Below are 16,315 nucleotides of genomic sequence, written 5' to 3' on the forward strand. Positions count from 1 at the left end.
ACCCGCCAAACCAGCGCTCCGGTAAGCACCGCAAGGCGGTGGCTTGCGCTTGCGGTCGGCTAGGCCGCTCCACCTCCCGGGTGCGTAGGAGAGCCTTCGTTAGTCTCTGTGCTGGCCCTCGGCTTACTCATTTTATTCTCCTTTGAGTGGTAAGAATGAATTAAATGTGTAGCAGAAACATCTTGGGCTATGATATGAAATGCGAGTTCAAATCCAGCCCTCACTTACTGTTACTATGGTATCGGTCCAGGTATTTCAACTTTTCTGACCTGAAAAATGGAGTCTGCCTCTTAGAAGTTGCACTGCAATTACTCTTGAAGGGAAAATGGACTATCCAGAGCAACAGAACCAATCCGTCAAGTCTTTTCTTTGACTCTGCACTACCCGGGCCCTCCTGGGTTTGGTTCTGCCTTCCTTCTCCCGGGCCCACCCGTGGCCTCTCCCCGAGACGAATCCCCATCCTCCTCTGAACACCCTCCGTGGGACAATACTTTTGTTCTGGGGACTTCAGCTGTCAACTCTGCTGATAATGACCGAATTTCCCATCAGCCTTAAGTTTTCACGTAAACCCCACTCCCAACTTCTTTATTTATTTTTGAGACAGAGTCTCACTCTGTCAGCCAGGCTGGAGTGCAGTCGCGTGATCTTGGCTCACCGCAACCTCCACCTCCCGGGTTCAAGCTACTCTCCTGGCTCAGCCACCCGAGTAGCTGGGATTACAGGCGTGTGCTACCACGCCTGGCTAATTTTTTGTATTTTTAGTAGAGATGGGGTTTCACCGTGTTAGCCAGGATGGTCTCAATCTCCTGACCTCTTGATCTGCCTGCCTCAGCCTCCCAAAGTGCTGGGATTACAGGTGTGAGCCACCACACCCGGCCCCCCAACTTTTAAGTGACTACTCTGATTTTCTTCAAATTCAGCACTTAAACAGAAGTCATCTTCATCTCGCCTTTCCCCACTCATAGGTATCTACTCCTGATTCCCATATTTGTATCAATAGCTGAATTCTCCCTATCCCTGATCACAAAACTTGGGAAACAGGAAGCACAGAGAGATCTTTCTCCCTTATATCCACTAATTCCTGAGAGTGGTGTCTGTTGTCCATTGCTGCATAACAAATGCACACCTTAAAACACAAATGTTTGTCATCTCATGGTTTCTGTGGCTCAGCTTCACTGAGTCCTCTGCTCAGGCTCTCACAAGGCTACAATCGAGGTGTCAGGGAGGCTGTGTTCTCATCTGAAGGCTTGACTGAGTTTCTATGTTCAGGATCATTCAGGTTGTTAGCTAGAATTCATTTCCAACTAAGTATGCTAACTCATGCCTGTAATCCCAGCAGTTTGGGAGGCTGAGGCTGGCGGATCACTTGAGACCAGGAGTTTGTGACCAGCCTGGGCAACATGGCAAAAACCTGTCTCTCTGTACTCAAAAGTACAAAAAATTAGCTGGGTATGGTGGCATGCACTTCTAGTCTCGACATAGGAAGCTGAGAGGGGAGGATTGCTTGAGCCTGGTTGGCAGAGGTTGCAGTGAGCCAAGATCATGCCACCGTACTCCAGCCTTGGTGACAGAGTGAGACCCTGTCTCAAAAAAAAAAAAAGAAAGAAAGAAAAAAAATTCATTTTCTTGTGTCTTTGTAAGGACCCTGATTTTTTTCTGGCTATCATCTGAAAGCCACCCTCAAGTCCTAGAGGCTGCCCACAGTTCTTTGTCAAAGGATTCTCTAACATTTCTGTTCACATAAGCCAGTGAAGGCCAGGCACAGTGGTTCATTCCTGTAATTTCAAATCAGTGAAGTAGAGGTGGGAGGATCACTTGAGGCCAGAAAATTGAGACCAGCCAAGAGCTTTTATCTAAGTTAGGCCCACTCAGGACCTGACCCCAAAATCAACTGATTTAATACCTTAATTACATCTGTCAAACCTCTCATTTTTGCCATATTTATTACGTAAGCAATCCCCACTGGGGGTCAGGAGCAGGTTGTACAGTGTGTGGACAGCAGGAGCAGGAGCTGTGGGGCTACCTAGGGTCTGTCATATTGTCCTTTAATAATCTAATATCCTTTCTTCTGAATTCCTATGGCATCTATATGGAAGCTATTAGTATAATAATATACTGTCTGCAATGTTATTTCGTGTGTGTGTGTGTGTGTGTGTGTGTGTGTGTGTGTGTCTTCCCTAACAAAATTAAAATTATAAACTCTCTATAGAGCTTTATATTTCTCCAACCTTTCTTTCAGGATGCTGGACACATAGTAAGCTCTCATTAAATATTTATGGGGTAAAAGAAATTAAAGACCTAATTTACAAAAGCATTCCTCAAGGATAAATCCAGTGATCATACACTCATTCAACATTGATGACGGGCAGCGGAGCAGAATGACAGAGAACAAGGGCACTGCAGCCAGACTGTGTGGTATGAACCTTGGCTCTGCCACTCCTTCTGAGACCTTAGGCAAATTGCTTCTCATCTCTGTGCCTCAGTTTCCTTATCTGTGACTGATAAGGTATGATACTAGTTTCATCTGCAAACGGTTACTGTAAGGATGAAATAAGTTAATAGTTGTGAAGCATATTGAACTGTGCCTGGCTCATAGCAGCACTAACTTGCTGATTAAAAATTAAGTATCTTCAGTGGGTCAGATACTGTGCCAGGAGCCAGAGCACAAAGAGGAGCCAGACCAAGTCCCTGCTTTCATGACACTCACAATCCAAAAGACAGATGAATTGCTTTTATTCCTTTACCAACCATTTCAGAACTAACAACAAAAACACTTGTTTTACCATTGCTAGATACCCAGTCCTCAGTCAATATTTACATAATATTGAAAATAACATTTAATAAAAGTAATGTTTTCATTAAAGCATATTCAGAGTAGGGAAACTTATTAAAATATATTCAAGAAAGTGTTAACTTTTAGCACAATGAGCTAACTTTTAGGACAACTATGGAATAGAGACTGGAAGGCTGCTTGAGACCTCCCACCCTTAGATCTAAGATGTTACAATGTCTGGATCACAGGAGGGGCCACCCCACTAAACCAATGGTATTTGGTGGTCCAGTGCAATTTCAGGCACCTCGCTGTAAACTGCGGCTTCACAAACTACATCACATCTTGAAAATGTTCATAATGATGCCCTAAGAGAAGCCATTAGAGGGAGTAGGAGTGCTAGGCTTGGAAAAGACTAAACTGGACATTTTTTTTCCCCAGCTTGGAAGTGTTCTCTGATTCAGGGGAAACAACATGTTTTCCTCTAGGGGATAATATGAAGACCAGATTTCAACAAACCAAAGTGCCAGCTAAGAGGGCTCTGGGCTATCTTCCAAAAAGAGAAGATGACTGAAAAGAGCATTGGCTTTGAAGTCAGAAGGGCTGAGTACCAACCCCATCTCCATGGAGCCATGAGTCTTTCAACATTGCCCTCCACCACGCCTGCAATCTCTTCTCAGGTTGCATTTCAGTGAGATGTTGCACATTGTTTAGGTGCGCGCGCGCGCGCGCGTGTGTGTGTAGAAGCAGTAGGGGGTGGGGGAAAGGCGGTTGGGGGTACCCTCCTGTCTGCAAAGCTTTTCTTTTCATTTTTTTTTTGTTTTTTTGAGACGGAGTCTGGCTCTGTCACCAGTGGTGCAATCTTGGCTCACTGCAACTTCCGAAGTTCAAGCAGTTCTCCTGCCTCAGCCTCCCAAGTATCTGGGACTAGAGGCACGCACCAACCACGCCCAGCTAGTTTTTGTCTTTTTAGCAGAAACGGGGTTTCACCATGTGGGGCAGGATGGTCTTAATGTCTTCACCTCGTGATCTGCCCACCTTGGCCTCCCAAAGTGCTGGGATTATAGGCATGAGCCACTGTGCCCGACCCAAAGCTTTGCTTTTCTTTGAGTGCTCAGTCAACCTTTTGTTGTCCTTCCAGACTCAAGCAGAAGCTGATCACAGTGATTAAACAAACATTACCAGTTCATTCAGACTATATAGTATAACCATGTATAAATTTCCTCACCTGCTACAATTACATATTCACCTGTTATTCCTATGCTGAGTATTTGAGGACAGGGATATGTATCTATTTACCTGTCTCCTTGCAGCACCTGGCTTCTATATGTGGGCTGAATGGAAAAATGTTTTCCAATAGTGATTATCACATAGCATAGACATATTTGGATCAAAGTCCCTAAGTATTGGGAATTACAGTCATAGCAGTCACTTGCTACCAAGGCAGACATTCTTCTCCATTTGAACAAACACATTGCCAACATCATCATTTCTCTGATGTTCAGGGTAATCTATCCATAAAATTATCACTCTTTTATAACTGAAAAGGTGTTGCATGTGACACAGCATTGAGCATGATAGACAGAACTTAAAGTGCAGATTCAGAGACCAAAGACTTCACATTCCCACTTCTAGCCCTCACTGTCGCCTTCCTCAGGGGTCATTATCTTTGTGTGGCAGGGCATTCATTCAATTTGGACTTTTGCAGATGATGATAATTTACACAGTGGGTATTTACCATGCTATCAAAACAGATTAACTTTTGACATTCTAAGAAAACACTAGTCAATGCATGCACCAAACCAAACCACAATTTCCTTTTTTTTTTTTTTTTTTTTGAGACAGAGTCTTGCTCTGTCATCCAGGCTGGAGTGCAGTGGCACGATCTCAGCTAACCACAACCTCCGCCTCCCCGGCTCAAGCAATTCTCATGCCTCAGCCTCCCCAGTAGCTGGGACTACAGGCATGCTCTACCATGCCCAGCTAATTTTTGTATTTTTATTTTATTTTATTTTACTTTAAGTTCTGGGGTACATGTGCAAGATTTTTGTATTTTTAGTAGAGATGGGGTTTCACCATGTTGGCCAGGCTGGTCTTGAAATCCTGACCTCATGTGATCAGCCTGCCTCAGCTTCCCAGAGTGTGGGATTACAGGATTGAGCCACCGTGCCTGGCCTCTTTTCCTTTAATCTTTTTGTTCATCATTTTATATGCTTGGCTTTCTTTTTACATTTTAACTTATTTATTTACTAAGAATTAACTTCCAGTATAAACGTATAAATATGCCACCTTCTAGATAACGAGAGGGGGTAAAGATACATATATGTAGTTGTTTGTATCTCTACAGAACATCTCTATAAGGCTACAGAGGAATGATGGAACACTGGTTATCCCCCAGAAGAGCTGAGTATCTAGCAGGCAGAGTGAGAAGGGGACTTTTTACTTACACCCTTGTGTATCTTTGGGGGTGGAACCATATAAATTATCTCACTTCCTTAGATATGAAACACAAGCTAATAATAATTTTATGTCTAATACTTTGAAGGCGTTATTCAAGTGCCTTGCCATGAATGTTCCTGCCAAATTAACATGGCTGAAGGAAAATAGGGCTTAGGTACTTGGTTAGTAAATGACATCTGTGGACTTGAGGGAGGAAGTTCAACTCAGTTGTCTAACATCTCTTGGGTTTTACGGTCATTTTCTATTTAAAAAATTCTTTTATTTTCTTCCTGATTCAATTAACAAGTTTTTATTTAGTGCCTACTCTTTGCCCAGTACTGTCCTGGAAATTCTAGGAGATATAAAAGAAGCCTTCATGAAACAACTTTTATAGTTCTTGCCAAGTGTGGAGATCACTGTGGAATGATGTGGCTAGAAAGTCATCCTGGAAGCAGAGTCTTACTTGGAGAGAAGCAGCAAGGCTTAAAATGGAAGGAGGACAGGAGGGGCTGCTGGTGAGGGGCAAAGCTTGATAGGGGCAGAAATCGATATGAGTGGTCAGAGAGACCGGTTTGGAAAGTCCCTAAAGGTCAGGCAGGAGAAGTTAACCTTGGGAGTCCAGTAGGAGTGATAACTCAAGAGAAGCAGCCTGGTATTAGCAAGGAAATAAGAGAAACCAGATGCTAGGAGACCACCCTTGTTGCAATAATTGGATGTAAAATGATGATGGTTTGGATTTAGAATGTTCCAGAGGGAACAGAAAGGAAAGAAATAATTGATGAGGCATTTCAAAGGAGGAAATACCAGGTCTTGATGACAGGCTGGAGATGAGAATGGGAGAAGTCACACATGATTCCAATTTTTCTAGCTTGGGAAGCCAGCAAAGTGACTTCAGTTCTTTCTTTCCTCACACACAAATTGACCCCCTCATAGAGTTCAGTTGAAATATCAATTACAAACAGAATTGATCTGTTTTTTCCCTTAGAAACATAATCTTATTTGCCTTTAGGTAAATGACCCAAGATGCACGTTGCTGGGCTTTGCTCTTGGGTATAACTCATACCTCTATGACAATGCTCCTCACTTTGGCCTTGCACTGTGTGTGTGCAAGGCCAACACTGTGTGTGTGGTGTGCAGGTGCGTTTATCACCCACTAGACCAAAAGTCCTTGTTGTGCAGGGGCCACGTGTCATTCATAGATAAGTATTCAAAAGTTTTTTGTTGGCCCATGCCTGTAATCCCAGTACTTTGGGAGGCTGAGGCAGGTGGATGTCCTGAGGTCAGGAGTTTGAGACCAGCTTGGCCAACATGGTGAAACCCTGTCTCTACTAAAAACACAACAATTAGCCAGGCGTGGTGGCAGGCACCTGTAATCCCATCTACTTGGGAGGCTGAGGCAGTAGAATCACTTGAACCCAAGAGGCAGAGGTTGCAGTGAGCAGAGATCGCACCATTGCATTGTAGCCTGGGCGACAAAGGAGACTCTGTCTCAAAAAAAAAAGTTTTTGTTAATTGTTGAAGAAAATGAGACTTAAATGAAACATAATACTTAAAAAAGCTTTCCAGAAACAACAGCATTAAAATCATTGAAATTAAAATTTACATAAATTAAAAGGTTCTCTGTTCCACATGCCAAAAAAAGATCTTATACTCTATTGTAATAGTGTTAGGGTCACACAGCTTTATTCCTTAGCTTAGGTGTTGCAATACAGTAATAATAATGCACTGCAAGAATACTGTGTAATAAATGTTAATTAAAAGAAACACTTCATATATATTTTACACAAGTTATTGTATATTAGTATTTCTTTTTCCCCCATCTGCGGTGCAACGATATTGTTTAATATTATCCCCGTTTTCTAGGAGAGGAAACAATTACAGAGAAGAAATTTGCACAAGGTCACCTAGCTGGTAAATGTTGGAGCTGGGATTTGAACCCAGGATCCGTCTCCCCGGATCCACCCACCCAATTTGAACCCAGACAACTCTAGTCGACTCTCCACCCTTAACAGCTCTGCTCCGTATTATATAAGCAGCCAGCTCTCTTTTGGGGACTGACAGGTTATTTGAGGTATATGAACCATTTTTGGTGGTGGTGGGGTGCTTTCCCACCCAATACTGGAAGTGTCTAGTTATACGGGGCATAACCTTAGGAGCAAGCAGGAAAAGAAGAAAAGTATTCCAATAGTCTTCAGAAACATACCAGAGTAAATGAATAACCATTAATAACAGCCTACCTAATAACACAAGAATAAAACCCCTTTATCTGGAACCTAAATACCACCCCCTCCTCTCCTTTTATTAAAAGCCTTGTTTTATTTGGAAACTCTTAAAATAAGTGGTCATACGATTAAAAAAAGCTGCGGCGCGCCCCCTCCCCGGCGGCCGGGCGCAGCTGTCCGCGCCTCCCCCGCGCGGCTGCCCGCATTCCAACTCTCTGAGGTCACGGGCCGCCGCCGCCTCCCTGGATCCGCCCGCCCGACCCAGGGGGAGGGACGCCCGGCCCGGCCGCCCCGCTGCTCCGGCCGCGCGCCCCGCGTCGGTCCGACAGTCCGTCCGTCCGTCCTCCTGCCTCCCCCCGCCCCCGCAGGGCTTCTTTGTGCGGCGCTACTCGCCGACAGGTCCCACCCCCAGGCCTCGCCCCTCGCCGTCGCCACCGCCGGACTCTGCCCAGGGGAATGGTCTGCGGGCCGGGTTTTTGGAGACAGGAAGTGAGGCGTGCGAGCCCCATGAGCGCGGCGCGGCGCGGGCTAGCGTGCGGGCGCGGCTGTGGCGGCCGCGCTGCGGGGCCCCGGGAGGCGGGCCGCTGAGCGGTGCGCGCGGCCCCGAGGATGCGGGAGCGGGAGCAGGTGAGGGCGCTGGGCTTGGCCGGCGGGAGGGGCGGGCGCCGGCACGAGCGGTGGGGTGTGTCCGCTCGCCGGGACCCCGGAGCGCGCCCGCGGCCCCGGAGTCCAGGAGGATGGGGCGCGGCTGCCAGACCCGTAGCGGGAGCGTAACAAAGACAAAAGTTTTGCTTTTCCAGATTCGCTCTCATGTACTTGAGTAATTTCTAAAAAGGGTCTGGAACTTCTATTCTGAACGCCCTGGCTGATTGTTGCGGGTTAATTCTGGATCGGGGTTTTTAATGTGTTAGGCATATTTGTGCCTCTCAGAATATGTAAATGTGAAATTCGCCAGATAACTTTGGCGAGAAGGGGCGCAAGGAAGGGCTGTTTGGTAACGCCTGGTTTGTTTTTGGAGTAGAGTGTTTACTCTGGAAGAGAATTCTTGGATCTGCAAATTCCGACTTGTGATTTCTGCAAATCCTGATTAGATTGGCCGCTCTTGGCATGTTCGTCCTATTTTCTTTTTTGAGAAAGCCTTATAATAATAGCGTATGCTCGCAAACACATTGAAAACATTCGTGTGCTCCAAGTGACAACTGCTGTACGCCTGTTAGTTGCTGACAGTTTATTTTTTTAAGTTCGGAATACGAGAGTAATTTTACTCTGAATATAGCTGTCCGTTTTGTTTCTAGGGCATTTTATTCTGGAGCATCTACGCACAATGTTTTCTCCGTGAGAAGCATGGGTTTGATTTAATGCTATAGATATTACTCTAAATATGTCCTTTTAGTATTCATTTTATATTAAAGCAACGCTGGCAAAATTACGTGTGTTAAGGACCTTAGCAGGAAAGGGGAAACGCTGTAAGATTCAGAGGTAAAGTGTATTTGAGAAACTTTTGGAAGGGGATGTAGAGAGAGAAAATTAAAATGAATTCACAAATAGTTCAGACTGCCTTTTGTAAACTTGTACTGAAGTAGTATCTAGTATGTATCCGTTTATTTACTACAAAACAAATTTTGTAGAGAAAGTTATCCTAGTTTTCCTTTAATAGCTATTTATGAATTATGTTTAATTTAGTAAATTATAATTCCAGACCCAACCATTTCCAGATTATTGCACATTATTTTATACCTGAAACAGACCTCCCCAAAGAACTCTTACATTTCTACTCCTCTTGGTTTTATTACCTTCAGACATTCATAATTGTATTATATCATTTGGCAGCAAATACTGAATATTACTGAAAATTAAGATGTGTAAATCGTTGATCGGTTTGTAAATTATTAAACAAAAACACTGTTTTAGCCTAGTGGGTTTTATATAAATAAGCAAAAAGCAAGGCATTCTTATGGGGGGGGTGCACCATACACACACAGCACACACAGTAACTTTTTCAATTACATCAATCAAAATAAGAGATAACTTTGACTTTTCCTTTATCCCTGATGCTGTAATACATTTCAAATCTAAGGGACAATTGAAAGTTTTACTGAGTTTGCTTAATCAGAACTTAAGTTAATAATTAAGTTACAGTGTAGTATCTATTGCTTTCAAGCCATAGTTCTATGTAGTGAAAAGACTACCATATTTGAATGGCACCTAATGCAAGTATTGATCTTTTCTCTACACATATGCTATATCTTATCTTTTCGTCTACCCTACTTAATCCATCCAGTTTCCAGTTACCATAATTTTTATATAAAATTGAAACCCACCATCTGATCTCATGAAAGGGTGTTTAGTATACATATTTAGAATCCTTACCTATTTACACTCTTGGTTTATCAGTTTTCTAGTTAGAAGCTTATTATTTAAGGTTCTCACTTGCTAATTTTTTTTCATCTTGCTTTACTTAGTTTATACCCCTGAAACAGCAAAGAGCATTGAAACGTACTGGAAGTGGAAACCGTGTCTTTTAATATTTATTTCTGTTTCCCTCCATAGTGTGGTGGTTTTACCTGCAGAAAGCAGTCAGTAAATGCTGTTAATTAACACAGTGCTTTAGCTAGTTCCAGCTTTGTTTTTTTCCTCTGGCCTTCCCCTGTCCCTGTTTGTAACATTTTGATTTTCCTGGCTATGGGGAATAACCAGAGCTCAAAACAGAAAAACTAGCCAGATAAAACCGTGGTTGGGTCCTTATTAGAGATACAGCTCTGTATGTAATTATAGCATGGTTGTAATCTCCTTAAAGACAGCGACGGCTTAGGATTCGTCTTAGATTTCTCACGATGCTCATTATGCTGTCTTGTACCCAGAGAGGCAATACACATTTGTGGAATGGAATTTCAAAATGTTAAGTTTGGCAAAGCCGAGGATAGTAGCCGAACTCTTTTCTCCAGCTCTGCCATTCCCTAACCCTGAGTGCCCATCGCCTCTGGGCCTGACACGCAGTCAGGAGAGCAGGACCCAGCAGAGGACTGGGAGTGTGGAATTTGGGATCGATTCACAGCCCAGCCCGTCCTAGCGTGAAACTGCGAAGTAGCTTCTCTTTCGGAAGGCTGGGTTCTGCCTGCCAGATGAGAGGGTCGGGGGCACATTCTGCCCCTCCGCGCGGTCCCGGCCCGAGCTCAGCGTAGCCAGCCATAGGCAATCTCTGCTCAGAAGAAGGACGTGGGGAACCCGTCCCAGGACCCTGGAAATATCCGGGATTTTGTAGACTCGTTTAGGGGGAAAAAACTAATTCAGCTGATGTAAAAATCCCCAGCTGTTATAAGCTTTATCGGTGAAATGAAAAGAAAAAAAAAAAAAAGAAAAGAAAAGAAAATCCCCAGCTGGTGCTCGCCCTCATTTGTCTCGGCCCAGAAGTCACCATCAATTGGTTTGGTTAAAAACTGTTAGAGCCCCGCGTGGTGGCGCGCGCCTGTGGTCCCAGCTAGTCGGGAGGCTGAGGCTGGAGGATCGCTTGAGCCCAGGTGTTCGGGGCTGCGGTGAGCTGCGATGGCGCCATTGCACTCCAGCCTGGGTGGCAGAGCGAGACCCCACTCTATGAAACACGTTGTAAGTAGCGTATTTCGGGGTGCTGTGGCTCCAAAGCCGGCATCGCACGGGGCCCGCTCAGTCTCTCCACCGCCTGTAGGTCTCGCGCTGGTCCCTTTAAATGTTCCCTCCGGGAGCAGAGGGACCGGTCCCTTTCAGAGCGAGTCCGTCCAGGAACGCGGCTGCAGAAAGAGAGTTCCGGGGCCTCCGAGGCTACCGGTTGGCCTGGCTACGCCGCGTGCTCTTCCCGAGTGGAGGACGTGGGAGAAGCCGGGGCCTGAGGTCTCCAGGTCCCCGTGGACTTCTTGGGTTTGCTGTTCCCGGCCGCTTGTTAACTCAGGATGGCGTGGAAGGCCTCGCCCGCCTCCTTTTCTGGGCCGCGGCCCCGCTTAGGTGAGGGCTTGTTTGGGCGTCCCCACCTCGGAGAGGGGCGGGGCCTCGCCTTTCAGAACTGCCACTCTTCTAGTGGTAATTGGATAAGGAGCATTTGTAGGGTCTTTTATGATGTTTATCGGCAGATCCATTTGATGGCGTAAATACTTCCACAAGCGCTTGTTAGGCAGCTCACCGTGTTTGAACCACACACCTGCCATTCTTAGTGGGGATTATTCCTGCCATTTGCCTTTAGGGTTAGTTTTCTAAAGGGATTGGGACTGGAACCTAGTTCTTTGTTTTTTTCTTTTTTTTGAGACGGAGTTTCACTCTTGTTACCCAGGCTGGAGTGCAATGGCGCGATCTCGGCTCACCACAACCTCCGCCTCCTGGGTTCAGGCAATTCTCCTGCCTCAGCCTCCTGAGTAGCTGGGATTACAGGCATGTGCCACCATGCCCAGCTACTTTTTTGTATTTTTAGTAGAGACGGGGTTTCACCATGTTGACCAGGATGGTCTCGATCTCTTGACCTCGTGATCCATCCGCCTCGGCCTCCCAAAGTGCTGGGATTACAGGCTTGAGCCACCGCGCCCGGCCCTGGAACCTAGTTCTTTTTGGAGTATTTTGCACTTTTCTCATTTAAGGATTAAAGAACTCTGACATTTGGAGTATTGCAGCCCGAAAGAGTTACTTAGGAAAAAAAATCTTATCCAAAATAGGAGGAGGACTACGAATGCTAACTAGTAAATTTGGGATTACAGTAGTGCAGGCCATTATCTCACTCAATCCCGGTGATAGCCACAGTTTGCTATCACTGTTTGTAGGCTAAAGTGAAGGGTGGAGCCTGACCCTGGGCCCTACGCACCTCTGAGATAAAATTCCACCCTGCCTCCCGGGTCCTATTAGTGCCTTCTTTTTCCAGCAGAGAGGGGCGGATTACTTTTTGGACACAGCTTGATTGGCTTTTCTTTGCATAAGCAGAGCCCAGCGTTACCTCTGTTGAAGTAACTCTTGGCGTTCTTCTTTCCCCAGCGCTGGCGTCGATGCTCCCTTCTTGGGGCCATTGGAGACTCCATTGCTTTTTAATGGCGGCAGCGGCTGCTGGGTGAGCAGCTGGAGGCTGGACAGCGTTCGTCCCATCTGGAGAGGATCGCTTTGGTGGGGGTAGCTTTTCCTTCTTTGCTCCTCCACTCTTGAAAGGAGAAGAAGATGCCACTGCCATTTGGGTTGAAACTGAAACGCACCCGGCGCTACACGGTGTCCAGCAAGAGCTGCCTGGTTGCCCGGATCCAGCTGCTCAATAACGAGTTTGTGGAGTTCACCCTGTCGGTGGAGAGCACTGGCCAGGAGAGCCTCGAAGCTGTGGCCCAGAGGCTGGAGCTGCGGGAGGTAAGCCACCTAAAGACACTGCAGGCCGGGTGCGGTGGCTCACGCCTGTAATCCCAGCACTTTGGAAGGCCGAGGCGGGTGCATCCCGGGAGGTCAGGAGTTGGAGACCAGCCTGGCCAACATGGTGAAACCCCATCTCTACTAAAAATACAAAAAATTAGCTGGGCGTGGTGGCATGCGCCTGTAATCCCAACTACTTGGGACGCTGAGGCAGGAGAATCACTTGAACCGAGGAGGGGGAGGTTGCAGTGAGCTGAAATGTCCAACCTGGACAAGAGAGAAACCCCCTCTCAAAAAAAAGAAAAAGACATTGCAGGCTTCTGTGGCCCCCATGCTGGCTGTGTGTCCTGGCCCACTGGGTACTCACTGTGTGTCCCTGCCTGAGATGTCTGAGTTGAGTCTGCAAGTCCCCTTATGAGGCAGGAACAGATTAGAGCAAGAAGTCTTCCCTTGGGGGTGCCCTGTAAGAACTTATAGTGCCTGAGTTTTGAATATATGTTCCCCAAACGTAATCCAGAATCAAATGTGAATGCACTTTGGGTTGTTCAAGTTTCCATTTTCTAATATACCCCCAAGGGTATTCCTGATCTCTAGCACAGTTTTCTGACTTCATTCTTTCTTTTTTGTTCACTTTTATTTTTTTAGAGACAAGGTCTAGCTATGTTGCCCAGGTTGGTCTCAACTCCTAGGCTCAAGCAATCCTCCCGTTGTAGGCACGTGCCAACATGTCCAGCTCCCGACATCATTCCTTCATTCATTGAGTAAACCAAAAATTCATTGACTATATTCTTACAGGCCAGATCAAGGTTCTAGAGACATATTGCCTGAACTTAGTTTGAGTTCTAGTTTCCTCACCATCTGCTCCTGTTACATTGGGCAAGTTATGTGATATCTCTGAGCCCCAGTTCTCTATCTGAACCATGGGAATGACTGTGACACCTAATTCTCAGAGTAGCATAAGGCCATAAGCTCTACTAACTAGTCTGTTAGAATACTTACAGGGAGGTTTGCCCAGGAAACACCTAATCTAGTTGGTAGGAAGTTATGGAGTATTCATGTAGCTATATAATATCTTAAATTTAAAATACTAGGCAAGGCCTGTGAAGAAAGGCCTCTAATTAAACCTTTGACCCTCCCTACCTTTGGCTACCTGGTTCTGGGGTAAAGGAAAGTTAGATAAACTCGTTATTCCATTTAAAAAGTCAGGAGTAGATGAACTTTGCCCCTGGTGACCATCCAGTCTTTGATGTGATCATTAAATACTGAGGACCCATAAGTACCGAGCACATACACTTGGAAGCTTACCTTAGTGTTGTTACCAATAACAAAACAGGTGTGATGCGTGCTGTGACGAGGGAAGTAGAGGGTGTGCTATAGGCCAGAAGAGGTGCAGCAAAAAGAAGGCGGCTCAGGGAAGGTAATTCTGAGCTGTGACCTGATGATGGGACGGGGGAGTCTTATCAGGGGCTAGAAGAGTGATCCAACAAAGAGAACTGCACAGGGCCAAAGACATGGACACAGCTGGTCTGCCTGACCCAAGGGCCACACAATGAAGATTTTTTGTTAAAGGACCTATACTTATCCTGAGGGTGGTGGGGAAAAATGAAGGGTATAAACAGGTGTGGTACAATTGTTTTTGTGAAGAGTGAGCCCTTTGGAGAATGATTGGAGAGAATTGGCTCAGGTACAGACGGTAGACACCTGGAGTTGAATAGGGTTGGAGAGAGGTGGTTGGAACCTGCAGATATTCAGGACCTACCTACCTAGTAATAGGGGAGGGTTAGCATGGATTCATGTTGATATTCAGGTTTTCAGTAGATGGTGGAGCTATAACAGAGGAAATGTGAAAGGAAGAGTAGATCTATTAGGGGCAAGGAGAAACGTGTGGTGAGTTCAGTTTTGGAAATACTGAGTTTGAGGTGCCAATTAGAGGTGTTGAATAGACAGATGGATCTGCTGGTCTGGAGTTCAGGCATGAGATCCAGGTTGGAGGAAAGAGATTGGGAAGCATCAGCCTAAGTGAGTTCATTAAAGTCAGAAGAGGGTATGAGCTTCTCTAGGGGAGAAAAAGGACATCACAGACCCCTCATAATAGATTAGAGGAGGGGAGAGTATTGGAAGGAAACTGAGATGGAACTGCCCAAGAAGAAGAAGGAAAACCAGAGTAGCAGGCCTCAGCAACCAGTCCCTGCTTACTTGCATTTATGTGTTTTTTAGGGATGGGGTCTCACTCCATCACCGAGGCTGGAGTACAGTGGCACCATCGTAGCTCACTGCAGCCTCAAACTCCTGGGCTCAAGTTATGCTTTTGCCCCAGCATGCCAAGAGCTGGGACTAGAGGCGCATACCACCACACCCACCTAATTTTTTTTTTTTTTTTTAACTTGCATTTTTGAGATGGAGTCTTGCTATATTGCCCAGGCTGGTCTTAAAGTTCTTTCCTCTAGTTATCTTCGCCTCCTGGGCAGGTAGGATTATAGGCGTGGCTTAGTGGCTTATTTTGTTTTATTTTTGGCTTGCTTTGACTTTTTTTTCTTTTTTCTATTATGGTTTCTTCTTCCTGTAATTTTCTTCCTCATGCACCAGGTCTGTCTATAACCCCTAGTGAGTCAACTTTTTGAGGAACTATGGTTTATTTATTTTTGTACCAGGTGTGGAATGTGTTCAGTAAATACAGGGAGAACTGAGCCCATACGCGTTGATTTCCTTCTGTTAATAAATCCATAGAAATTGCCATCCTTTGTTAGAGGTTATCAGTCTCAGGGAATAAGTAACTTTATATAGCTGTGGGTATATTTTGAGCCTGTTTTTCAACAGAAGAGGAAACAGGCATGGTCCCTAGAAAATGTTTTGCCCTTGGAGAGTCTGTTCCACAATTTCCAATATTTAATAACAGTCACGGTTAGAAAGTTTGTATAGCAAAGTTTTGCTTTGAAAGCCCCAGAAGCTCTGTTCTGTAGCATATAAACAGATGGCTCAGGCATCAGGCCTAATCTTATCAAATGACTGTTCAAAAATAATCTGAGTGGGGTCACACCTGTTTCTAGTTTGTATGTATAGCCTGTGTATGATTCACACTAAGAAATATCGGTATGCTGATTTCTTGTACTGTTCTCCCACCAAGCAAATCTGGAATTATCATAGCATATAGATTGGGGTGAAAAGCTTTGCTCCTGTCCAAATATAAGTGGAGAGAAAAGTCTTTACTCTTCTTGCTTAATTGAATACCATCTTATTTCTATAATGACAGTTTTTTTTTCTTTTGAGATGGAGTTTTGCTCTTGTCGCCCAGGCTGGGGTGCAATGGTGCGATCTCGGCTCACTGCAACCTCTGCCTCTCAGGTTCAAGTGATTCTCCTGTCTCAGCCTCCCCAGTAGCTGGGATTACAGATGCCCACCACCATGACTGGCTAATTTTTTTTTTTTTTTTTTTAAGTAGAGATGGGGTTTCACCTGGTTCCTAACTCCTACCTCAGGTGATCCACCCACTTCGGCCTCCCAAAGTGCTGGGATTATAGGAGTGAGCCACTGCGCCTGGCCC

At 45.4% G+C, this 16,315-nt stretch overlaps 1 protein-coding gene across 1 annotated transcript in view; it reads left to right on the forward strand.

Annotated features, from left to right (window-relative positions):
- The first annotated feature begins 7,694 nt into the window (after positions 1-7,694).
- PTPN21 (protein tyrosine phosphatase non-receptor type 21) overlaps positions 7,695-16,315 on the forward strand; it is an 88,181-nt gene continuing 79,560 nt past the window's right edge. The window contains exons 1-2 of the mRNA XM_032287685.1: positions 7,695-8,058; positions 12,418-12,774. Of these exons, the coding sequence (XP_032143576.1) occupies positions 12,595-12,774 (180 nt within the window). The 5' untranslated portion in view covers positions 7,695-8,058; positions 12,418-12,594. The remainder of the gene's footprint in view (positions 8,059-12,417; positions 12,775-16,315) is intronic.

The sequence above is a fragment of the Sapajus apella genome, unplaced genomic scaffold (genome assembly GCF_009761245.1).
Source record: "Sapajus apella isolate SASKATOON/1434 unplaced genomic scaffold, GSC_monkey_1.0 scaffold20, whole genome shotgun sequence".
NCBI classification, from domain to species: domain Eukaryota; kingdom Metazoa; phylum Chordata; class Mammalia; order Primates; family Cebidae; genus Sapajus; species Sapajus apella.